The sequence below is a fragment of the Nuphar pumila genome, chromosome 1 (assembly GCF_984573655.1).
Source record: "Nuphar pumila chromosome 1, dmNupPumi1.hap1.1, whole genome shotgun sequence".
Taxonomy (NCBI): domain Eukaryota; kingdom Viridiplantae; phylum Streptophyta; class Magnoliopsida; order Nymphaeales; family Nymphaeaceae; genus Nuphar; species Nuphar pumila.
This window is the reverse complement of record NC_143249.1, coordinates 156,408,612-156,421,148: the sequence shown is the minus strand read 5'-3', so window position 1 is coordinate 156,421,148 and position 12,537 is coordinate 156,408,612. Positions and strand designations below refer to the sequence as shown.

The window sequence follows — 12,537 nt, the reverse complement described above, 5'->3', positions numbered from 1 at the left end:
AAAGCTTGTACCTATGATTTCCAGATCAATAGTTTCGTGCCTTCAATAGCACTTTATGTTATGTACCTTTGGCATGGTTGATTTGCTAGAAAACAACACTTGGAACCTATTTTTTCAATGAAGAAACTTGAAGATTTTAGCTTGAATATTTATGAAATTTGTAGACCATTGATTTTCAAACCCTATAAAATCTATCCGCATGTCGGAATCGGATGATCCATGAGTCCACTCCTATAAAATCAAGCATGTAGAACTCATCTGTATGGTCAGATTGGAGAAAAACATAAAAAAAAAACTTCAGAAGCCCAATAGGCTGCTGGTAGGCATGGATCTGAGAAGGCAGCTTACCCCCACTCTCTCTCTCTCTCTATATATATATATATATATATATATATACCTGTATCGTTAAAGGTAATTTCTCGACAAGGGTATTTCTCGGAGAGATTTTCAAAAGTTGATAAATCTCGGGAGTTTAAACAATTGAAAATAATATAAATAACAACAAAAAGGCTAAGAAAATAATAAGTGTTGCATTATTTTTCTTTGAAAAATATAAAGAAACATGTTTTAAAAGTTTTAAAACAGAAAAGAAACAAGAAAAAGGAAATGTAAACTTAAAATAAAAAAAAATTCTAAAAAAAATAGCACGATAATATCGCGATATTTTGTTTCTGGAGATATTTTGAAAATATCGCTATATACTCCCAATATTATCGGCTGCCTTGAAATAGCCAATAATATCATGATATTTTCAAAATATCGGTGACAATGATATATATATATATATATATATATATATATATATTCATTACACATATAGCTGAATAATAGTTTAATCCTTCAATAGAATAAATTGTTGGTAAAATTCACTACATTTAATCAGTAAAAGGCAGGAAGCATTCAAGCAACACTGATGTATCCAAATAGCCTTAAACGGTATAAAATCGGATGAATGAAATTATAAAATGCCATAGAAGGATGAAAATCGTTTTGTAATTTGTGAAAAAAATCCATAAAAAACATGCACATGCCTCTTTCTCTCTCTTAGCCTTTGCTACTCTCTTGGTTAAGAAACCCCCTAGTTGGAACTCATAGGGGCAGGTTGTTTTGACCAAATCTGTCCTCATGAGTGTGTTCATGGTCAAAATATCAAGGATCAACTCTTGGATCATAGTTTTTTGACGTAATAACATGTATTTTTGAGGTTTGAAAATTTGGTACATTGTAAGCCATTGATTATTCAACCCTCATAAAATCTGACATTTACATCAGAAAAACATGATCCAAAGGTCAGTTTCTACTAAACTTAATATATAGATCTCATCTGGAGGGTCAGATTATTTAAAAAAACTGGAAAAATATAAAAATATTACATTTTTTCACTAGGAGGTTCCTTAACCACAAGGGTAGCATATATATATATGTATATATATATATATGTATATATATATATGTATATATATATATATATATATATATATATATATATATATATATATAACCGACCATGCAGATGTGTTCGACATGGTGAATTTGTTAGGAATCAACTGTTGGGTCATGTATTCTCGATGAAAAAATACAATTTTTGGATGCTTGAATATTTATGAAGATTACGAGCCATTGATTTTAAAGCCTTAAAAGATCTTGTTTATGCACCATGATCGGATGATTCAAGAGCTGGCCCTTACAAAACCAATCATGTTGATCATATCCGTATGGTTAGATTTAAGAGAAAAGAACAAAAAATCCATGAAAATCGCAGTTCATACAATAGTTCTCATATTCTAGAACATAGCATTACTAATATATATATATATATATATATATATATATATATATATGTGTGTGTGTGTGTGTGTGTGTGTGTGTGTGTGTGTGTGTGTGATAGTCACAAATATTAGTCTTGGCTATATCTCTACAAGGAAATTTCTTGCAATGATATAGTTTTAGTCGATAAATCTCGAGAAAAACTCGGCACTTAAAAAATAAAAATATAAAATTAGCATAAAAAAGGTAAGAAAATAACATGTTTAGATAATAAAATACACATATAGTACTAGAAATATTGAAAAAATTACATAAAAAGAAAAAATAGTCAAGATATAGAAAACAAGTAAAAAAGAAAATGTAACTAATAATATCATGATACTATGGCGATGTATAAAAATTTCTGATATTTTCAAAATATCACAATATTTTGCCTTTCATATCGTTTTATGATTTTACAACGATATCATTGTGACATTTTCATAATATCGCCTACATTTGTGACTATATATAGGGAAATGAAACCTCCCCAATGGAAAACCCTCCCAAACCTCCCCAATTGATGTTTTATTGGATGTTTGGTCTTTTTTTTCAAAATTTTGACCGTACAGATGTGATCTATATGCTTGTTTTATAGGAATCAGTTCTTGGAGCATTTGATTCCGATGCATTGATAGGTTTTTATAAGTTTCAAAATCAACGACATACAATTTTCATAAATTTTCGAGGCTCCAAATACCATTTTGTCTATCCAAAATTCATGATCCAAGTGTCGATTTATAGTAGATCAATCATGCTGAACACATTTGTACAGACAGAATTTTGAAAAAAACACCAAAAAATTTTCATTGGGGAGGTTTGGGAGGTGTTATCATCGCAAAATTTTTAACTTTTGCAAATCAAACTGACCTTTGAAATAGTTTTTGAAAATAACTCGCCTCCGTTTTTAAAATGCGGGAAAATTTCATAGAATGGGACTCGCCTGTCGGTACGAGGTTCAACCGTTCCTGACACCTTTAACAGGGGTAATTGAACCAAGGATCAATCTTATGCTCTACTCTATTCAACTTGTCTAAATCATATTCTAATTTCTAAATGCACATAGAATCAGGCATGTGCTATGAATTTTCAGAAAAATGCACATTTGAAAACATGATGTTTGCTTTGAATGATTGAAATATAAAATGTAAATCTTGGAAAATCGTGAATTGGGATTTCAAATATACTTCTGAAAGAAATAAAAATCGATTTTGAGGAATCCTTGACATTTGGTGAAAATCGATTATGAGAGACTTGGTTTCTCTGAATTCAAACTTGGAAATTGAAATTCTAACTTAGAAAATTTGAATTTGGAACTTGGGAAATACTTGAAATATCCTTTGAAATTCAATGTCTTTGGGAAAATCGATTTTGCTATAAGACTTAGGAGATTTTGAGAAAATGAACTTCTTTGAATTGAGATTGGAATTGGCAAATGCATGAAATGAATGAATATGGATTTGAGGAATTGAGAAATACTTTTTGTATTTTTGAGAAATGCAGTGCATTTTGAAGTTAGCCTAAGAGTGTAGGCTGAATGTGGCTAATGTGAAGATCATAAATCTAAGTATCATTTATATTCTGACTATGGCCATAAATACAAATTCCACCAAGTTTATAAACTTCATAGAAGCTAGTGCATGTGCCATTCGTGTAGACCATGGTGAATTTGCAAAAATATGCATGAATCATCATCCATCACATATTAAAATTATAAAAATAAGCTATATGCAATGCAACCTAAGCTAAGCAGGAAATGTAAATTCTTATTCCAAAGTTCAATTACAAATTACATCACTATTGAAATTTAAATACATGGAAAATAAAGTCTTCAATGTACCTGCAAAACTAGAAAACTTGGTTAATGAAAATATGTTGGCTTTTCTAGATTTATCCAACAATATCAGGAAATTGTGGGATTTTGCTAGATATAAGCCTTTTTGCCATGATTCCCTTAAATCAAAATGATAAAGTATGAAATAAAATTGAATAAATAAGGAAGATAAAATATGGAATTTCGAAATTGGGGTCCAAATGACCAAAATACCCCTAATAACAAGACTATGGCCTTGAAATTAGGGTTTTTAGAAAGATATTTTGATAAAATGCAAGTTTTGAAATTTGAATGTAATAAACTAAGCTAAATATGATGTGACATGCTTAAAAATATGAAAATTAGGGTTAGGGATTTCGAAATTTAGGTCAAATGACCAAATTGCCCCCGATAGCAAGACTATGGCCTTGAAATCAGGGTTTTTAGAAATAGATTTTGGTAACAACTTAGGTTTTATGCACTAAATGAAATCAAATGAGCACAAAATTAAACCTAAAGCATCCTAATATGATTATGGACATGATTAAACCCTAAAAATATATGCCTATGCACGAAAATCCAACAATATCACAAAAACTGTGATTTTAGCAGTGTTTTTAGATCTTTCAAGAACCCGGTTTTGCAATTTGCTCAATTCAGCCATCAAATGGATTCCAAAATCCATAAAAATTGGTACCTGCACTTGTTATAACCCTAATATTGAATTGGAATTATAAAAATAATTTTTTGACATTAAATTAATCTGAAAATTGCATTAAACCCTAAAAATATGCTATTTTTGACCTAATTCACCAACCAGTCTCAGTCCAAGACCTGAACCAGGGGTCAAATCTCCATGGAAATTTATGAAATTTTACAGAGACTAACTAGGAAGGAAAACAGAGATTTCCCAATTTACAGATCGGAAAAAGCATCTCCGGTTAGGGAGAAACCCTTCCGGCAATCTGAGCTAAAATATATCACTCTTAACAGGGATTAAAACAGCTATTCCAGATTGAAAATACAGACATAAATAGCATTTCTAAACAAAAATCTCTGAAATTTTAGTGGTGAACAGTAGACAGAAAAATAACAATACTCACTTTTTACAGATCTAAAATCGGATCTGTGGTTTGGGATTTATGACTAACACAAGTCTGATTAGGGTTTTGGTAAACCCTAACGAGTTTTAAATTTAAAAACAGATTCTCTAAAAAGGGAAAAATACTAAACAGTGATAAAAAAAATCCGAAAATTTCACAGCAGACAGATCTACTCAATGTGAATCCATAGCACTTTACAGATCTAAAATCGGATATAAGATGAGAGAAATATCATAACAGCAAGTTACCTTCTTGATTTTAACCACGATTTTAAAGCTTTAAAAACCCGATTTGTTGTCTGATTTTTTTGACAGGGTTCCCGAGATCTAAAACCTCTGATTTTTCTACAGTAACTCAATAACTCATGCATGCATCACATATAAAAAAATCAGAAATAAACAATGAGTGCTTCAATCCGAAATAACATCATCTTTACTGTTCTAAACCTAGAACACACAGAAATTTAAGAAACTTGAAAAACCATGCATTAACTAATGTAAATAAATAAAATAAACCATAAACAGTAAATAAAAATTATTTCTATGCTATAGAACGTAAAACAAACATGAATAAACCATGAAAATAAATTAAAAACAGGGAATCAATGGCTGGAATTTGATATCACCTTTAAAACATAGATTTAACCCATTAAAAAGGGTAAATCATATATTTTATTGGTTAATAATGCAAAGAATCATGTTAAAATCAATTCTAATGGATTAAAATCTCCGTAAATTATCCAAAACAGGGTTAGATCACCTTCTTGGATTGTTCTTGCTGGTTCTTGATGGTTCTTGAGGTGAAACCATGGTTGATCTTCCATAAGGAGGGATGTTCAAGCCTAAATCTAGGTTTAAAGCATTAAAAAGCATTAAATAAAATAAGAAAAGTGAAGAAGTTCATACCTTGGAGTTGCAGCAATGGAGGAAGGGCTGGAGAGGAGAGAGAAGCTCCAAGAATCCAATAGGAGAGAGATGGGAAAATCGACCCCCCTTATGCCTCTATTTATAATAAAAAAATTAGGTTTAAAAGTTGACAATTTTGAAAATTTTGGACTCTAAAGGGGGGGGGGGGGCGATTTTTGGGTGGAGTTACCTATATGCCCTTAGTCTAAATTATCCTAAATAGTTCCTAATTAACCCCTAGCTAAACCTAAGAATCCCCCAAATGTGGTGCCACTTGGCATTCTCTCACATTGGGTTTTTAAAACACTTTTAAAAACCTTTAAAAACACTAGTTTTAAAAACTAACTTTCAAAAATGGGTTTTTCAAAATGGTTTTGACTCTTCTAAACCTCTAACACTAACCAAGACATCAACTAACCCTAGTCTAGCCCTGACTTACTCGAATATGGCGCCACCCCGAGTGGGCCCTACTTGAGTTTTTTAAAAAGCGATTTTAAAACTTGAAATTGAAGGAGTTTTCAAAAGTAAACTTAAAATTAGGATTTTTGAAATGACATAAGGTCCTAACTGAGTTAGAATTCCTCTGGATATGGTGCCAACTGAGTGGGCCCACATCGAATTTTGAACATTTTTGAAATAAACACTGAAAATGGCTTTGAAAAGGGGTTAAAATCAGTATTTGAAATTCAAGATCTTTGAAAATAGGGTCTCAAGCGAACTGGAACTCCGGGTTAGAGTCCTGAACTCTTAGGACTCTGAGATTTTAGATTTTAAAAGCCAAATGAAAGAATTTTCAAAAGATTTTATCAAGAAATGATGAAATAAGTCAGAAAACACAGTCAGGGTTAGACTCCTAACTCGACCGAACTCTAAAATAGAGTCCTGAACTAACTGGACTCTGTGAAATGACCTAAATTTCGAAAACAAACGAAAAAGATTGAGAATGGAAGTAAAACAGACTTAAAAACCAAACTTCTGACCGGATTAGGACTCTGAGACAGAGTCCTGATCGGACTGAAACTTTCAAAAATTTGAGAAATTTGATGAATAGAGGCATTCAGAAGCGACACCATCTAAATGGGTCTCATCTGTGAATTGAAATCGATTAAAGTTTGAATTTGAAAGGAATCCAGATTGTTTTCTGAGAAAATATTTCGAAATACAAAGTCCTGGGGTTGGAAAATGACAGAGTATTGAATAAAAACCCAGGTTTTGAAATTGATTTTGAAATAAAGCTTTAAAATTCAAATCTGGATTGAATGTTTTGAAATAGGAGTGCTGGATCTCGAAAATGAGATGCAATGTCATACAATGCTATGCAGAATACGTGCAATGACATGCAATGATCTGTGATGACTTATGAAATGGACAAACACTGGATGAAGGTAAAAATTTGGTGTGTTTACAGGAGGGTTTCTATCCAAGTGTCGATATATATATATATATATATATATATATATATATATATATATATATATATATATATATATATATATATATATATACCAATGTCACCGAAATTTTGAAAATAAGCCAATATTATCGGCAAATTCGGGTCAGCCAATAATATGGGAAAATTATTGCAATAGTTTCAAAATATCGCCTGAAAAAAAAATCACAATAGTATCATGATAATTTTGCGATATTTTTTGAAAAAATTATATATTTATATATTTTAAGCCTAATTTTGTATTTTTTTGTTTCTTTTTGTATTTTAAAAACTTTTCAAAGTTATTTCCTTATATTTTTCTAAGAATACTGATTATTTTCTTATATTTATTATTATTTTTTATATTTTAAAACTCTCAAGATTTTCCCGAGCAAATCCAATTATTGAAAATCTTTCCGAGAAAAACCAAATAGTGCCCAATATTTTGAAAATATATTGGTATATGTCGCAATCATCAAGATCTTGATATTTTCAAAACATTGCTCAAACATATATATCACATTGTCACAATATGACAACATTTTTGTGATTTGAAAAAAAAACATTTTATATATTTTAAGTATATGTTTCTATTTTTTCCCTTTTTATATTTTAAAAAAAAATTCTAATTGTTTCTTATACTTTTGCAAGAATGTACTATAAAACCTATTATTTCTTGTCTTGTTGACTATTCTTTATATTTTTTCAAATTTTAAAACTTTCAAGATTTCCTTGAGATATTCTCAAGAAAAACTGCTTTTTGAAAAAAAAAACTCTTGAGAAAAGCCCTTTTAAAATATTGTGGAGATTGTTATTTGTGACACACACACACACACACACACACACATATATATATATATATATATATATATATATATATATATATATATATATATATATATATAGATTATTGGGTTACTAAGGATGGCATGAAACTTGTGAGCTGGAATTCATAGGTCCAAGCTGCATCAACTCAATTGATTACGTAGATGTGTTCAGCACAGTTTGTTTGCTAAGGATCAAACCATGGATCATGTTTTTCCAATGTAAAAATTATAGCCTTTTGAATCGTGAAATTTTGATACACTATGGGCCATTGACATTTTGATGCCCTTAAAAAACCAGCTTGCATGTCACAATCACATGACTTGAAACTCATTTTTTACTAAACAGACCTTGTAGATCACTTCGATAGGGTCCAATCTACAAAAAGAATCTAAAAATGTATGCAAAGATATCAATTTCTACTCGATAGTTCCATGCTTTCATTAGTACCAAATAATAACCCTATATATATATATATATATATATATATATATATATATATATATATATATATATATATATATATATATATGGGAAAGGGAACCGTACAACCAAAGGAAGGTCCAAAATCTACAACCAATGACAATTAAAAGTCCCCTTCTTCAATGTTTGAGTGGTTCATCGATCGAACCTTATATATTTATTCTTTATAATTTATTTAGTAGGAAATATGCTTTACGTGAAGACTTTACCACATCTAGACATGTTTCTCGGAATGTGAAAAATCAATGGCTCACAATGCTAAAACTTTACAATACAAAATATTGTGGGACATTGATTTTTAGTGCTTTTAGAAACACATCTTAATATCGAAAATTCATACTCTAAAACATGTTGCTTACTAAATGAATGATAAAACTCCAATATTTAAAGTCCGATCAAAGAAAAACTCTATCATTAGTGAGGGAATGCCGTCAATCATAATCGGTTGTAGATTTTGGACCTTTGGTTGGAAGGTCCCCCTTTATATATATATATATATATATATATAAGAGAGAGAAGTTTTTGATGTGGATGTACATAACACAAGTTCAGTATCAATGTGTGGACTGATGCTGATCTTGCATTTTCATGTAGGTCTTGTGTCCAACTACATCGGTGGATTTTATCATATTCATATCCGATGGCATATGCTTTGAATCATCTTATTTAAATATTAAAGTTTAATTTAAGTGCAAAATAGATTGTCCAGTATTTAAATGCAACTATTAAAAGTAGCTTTTCACAACCAAATTGCTTGATGTGAAACATGATTTCTGCTTAATAAACCATGATAATTCTATTTATTTGGTCTTTGATTTTTTTATTTATTTTACACAAAGATAACTTTAAAAATCTGGATAAATTAAAGGTGCACGTCTGTGTATTTTATTTGGTCTTTGATTCATATGCTTTGAATCATCTTATTTAAATATTAAAGTATAATTTAAGTGCAAAATGGATTGTCCAGTACCAAAATGCAACTATTAAAAGTATCTTTTCACATCCAAATTGCTTGATGTGAAACATGCTTTCTGCCTAATAAACCATGATAATTCTATTTATTTGGTCTAATCTACATTAAAAATACACAGACGTGCACCTTTAATTTGTCCAGATTTTTAAAGTTATCTTTGTGTAAAATAAATAAAAAAAGTCAAAGCATCATAGCTATTTGAACTGCTTTTGTTTGCATGGTTTGCTACATTTTAGTACTTGTTAGCTTTCATTGTTTCTCATTGTTCATGTTTATTCATGCTTTATAAATAAAAGAATATTGTTTACAGGCTTACCGTGGGTTTTCTGAATTTAAGGAACTCATTTGTCTTTTAACTTTTTATGTTATTTTCTCAGTTCCTTATTTTCTTCTGTTTTCCCCATTTCTTTTGGCTCTTGATAGTTCCCCAAGGGAACTATCTTTGTGTTAAATTATTCTCTAATAATACGCCAGCCTATAATATCATGGGACCAATGTGGTGACTTTTATTTTTTTGCATATATTTCCATTTGTTCATATACTATTTTGGATGTTTACCTTGTGCTGTTTTTTACCTGAACTTTTGTAATTCATCATATTTATAAAGTCTTTCAATTGTACAACAGAGATGGAGTTTTTGGTTCCATGATCTGTCTTTTGACAATGTAACTTGTTTTTTGCAGAAGGAATATAGCCGATACAAACAGGCAAAAGGGTGGAAAAATCTGGTGGTTTACAAATCCGGTATCCATGCACTTGGTCTCTACACTTCTCATTTCATCCCTCGTGGAGCAATGGTGAGTTTGTCTGGGATGCGGGATCTGATTTTGTGGTTCTGAATAAAACATGAAATCTGATTCTAGCATAATGATTTACGTTTCTAGGTTGTGGAGTATGTGGGTGAGATAGTGGGTTCCCGTGTGGCTGATAAACGAGAAATAGAGTACCTCTCTGGAAGAAGGGTACAGTACAAAAGTGCCTGTTACTTCTTTAGGATTGACAAAGAGCACATTATTGATGCCACCCGCAAAGGTGGAATTGCCCGCTTTGTCAATCACTCATGTCTGGTACTCTTCTCAACCTTCTGGATATTTCAATCTTGTGGGAAATTGCAGCATGCTTTAGTTCTAGCCCCATATTTTTCTTGTACCTCTCTCTCTCATCATATTCTCATTTTCTTTTCTGCGTGGTGACTTGGTTGTTGCAGCCTAATTGTGTTGCCAAAATTATTACTATTCGCAATGAAAAGAAGGTATGATTGTTTCTGTTTTTGAATTATGCTAGCAGTTTCTTTTTCTGATTCATCAAACAAGAAAAAAAAAGTTTGTTGTTTTGCTCTACTAGATGGGTGTAATTAGGTTGACCACTTATCTGAACAGGGGGAATTCAGAAAAGTTCCACATTTAAGGACCTATTTAGGAGTTGATTTATCTTGACTCTCATATATGATATATTTGAATTGAGAAGATAAAAAAGATAGGAAGAATAAATTGCTCATGGGAAAGTTGAGTTACAAATGCATAGCAGCATCTTATATAGCAAGAATTTGCTATTCTTGAGATTGACAAATTAAAATAATGGAGGTCTATTTTCTTCATCCCCTCAATTACATCTGGATTTGCCTAGTGTTTTTCTGGATATTTGAGACTCGTGCATATTTTGTTCACTCTTCATATTCTGGCTATCCAGCCTTCCATTCTGTAGCAGACTTTCCACACCTCTTCTGCCACTAGGAGTTCAATTTTGACTTATTTTCTGGTGGCTTTTTCAATTTTTTTTTGAAGAATGATGACTTTTTCAAATAAAATTACTAAGAATGGTGATAATTTTTTATTCATTTAGGCTCATCTCTTCTATTCATTTTCTCCTGAATGTATCATATTTTGGTAATTTAACATTCAGGAACATCCATTATTTAGGATAACTTTGGAACTTAGTTAAGTCGATCATGCAGAACAGGTTATAGATCTGTATTTGCTGATCTACCTTGTAGTTCACCCTGGCTGCTAATGAGCAATAGTTTCACTTTATTTATTTAGGTCAATTTTCTGCCTCACAGCTGCAGATTTCGGATGTAGCTAGTTGTTCTAAAGTTGGTTTCTTATGGTACTGGATTTCAATTTGATAGTAGCCTTATTGCAACCAAGGTTTTGTTAACATTTTTGAGTGGACTTGCAACTTAGTTGAAAGTTGAGTTCGACCAGTCAGGCCATCTGCTCGGTTGAACCCGAACTGAGTAATGACTGGTCCAACCTGAACTGAGAAATTTAATAGGAAATAGGATCAGCCACTCTTGTATCACCTTTGATTTCTTTGAACACCCTCAAATTGTTGAGTTGATAAAATGGACATTTCTTTTGAAACAATGCAGGTTGTCTTCTTTGCTGAGAGGGACATATACCCTGGTGAAGAGATTACTTATGATTACCATTTTAACCATGAGGATGAAGGAAAAAAAATACCTTGCTTTTGTAATTCAAAAAATTGTCGACGTTATTTGAATTAGTGCATGTATTATTGTTGATTCAGTTCTTTCATTCATTCTTTTCTTGAATTCAGTCTGTTATCTGAACACTTTTTTTTCTTAGCTTATTTGATGCACTATTTTTTCTCTTAAATTATTTGCATTAGTTCATTCATGCACAAACTATCCTATGGTGTGCTTTAGCCAGGTTAATACTGCTCAATTAGATTTATATTTCCCCATACAGGAGAATGTATTATTCAATCCTGATACAAAAAGAAAAAAAAGTGTTGCAATAAATTTTTGGAATATCCATTTTTGTACAGTGCTTGCTATCTAGTCGGATCAAGTGCAGTACTTTCTTGACATGCGTGTTTAGTTTCCGCTTCCATTATCAGCTGCCATCTATGCCTGTCATAACTGATTCTCTCTCCTAATTGGTCCTTTTAGTGACTGCTGACATTTTTGCAGCCTACAGTTTTAAATATATTGGTTGTCAATGTGACATGTCTGTAAGTTACTTACCGATGGTAGTGGTGGCTTTGGCATGGCCAAGTATGTCCCAACCCAGTCCAGACACTCTTTGAGAACCAACTTTCTTGTTACGCCTTAGATTTTTTATCCTGAAAATTGTATAAGTTTTTGTTTTTGAAATGGTTTTATAAAATTGCAGCGAAAATTCAAACGGGATAACAACTTTGTCCTATTACTTACGCATCGAATTTAAAATTAAACA

General features: G+C 31.3%; 1 protein-coding gene across 4 annotated transcripts in view; it reads left to right on the top strand.

Annotated features, from left to right (window-relative positions):
* The window catches only part of LOC149849247 (uncharacterized), a 170,938-nt gene extending 158,983 nt beyond the window's left edge, over positions 1-11,955 (top strand). For all 4 annotated transcript variants that reach the window (XM_089999149.1, XM_089999131.1, XM_089999139.1 and 1 more), the window contains 4 exons: positions 10,021-10,134; positions 10,222-10,404; positions 10,545-10,589; positions 11,709-11,955. In XM_089999149.1, the coding sequence (XP_089855275.1) occupies positions 10,021-10,134; positions 10,222-10,404; positions 10,545-10,589; positions 11,709-11,843 (477 nt within the window). In that variant the 3' untranslated portion in view covers positions 11,844-11,955. The remainder of the gene's footprint in view (positions 1-10,020; positions 10,135-10,221; positions 10,405-10,544; positions 10,590-11,708) is intronic.
* Positions 11,956-12,537: the final 582 nt, after the last annotated feature.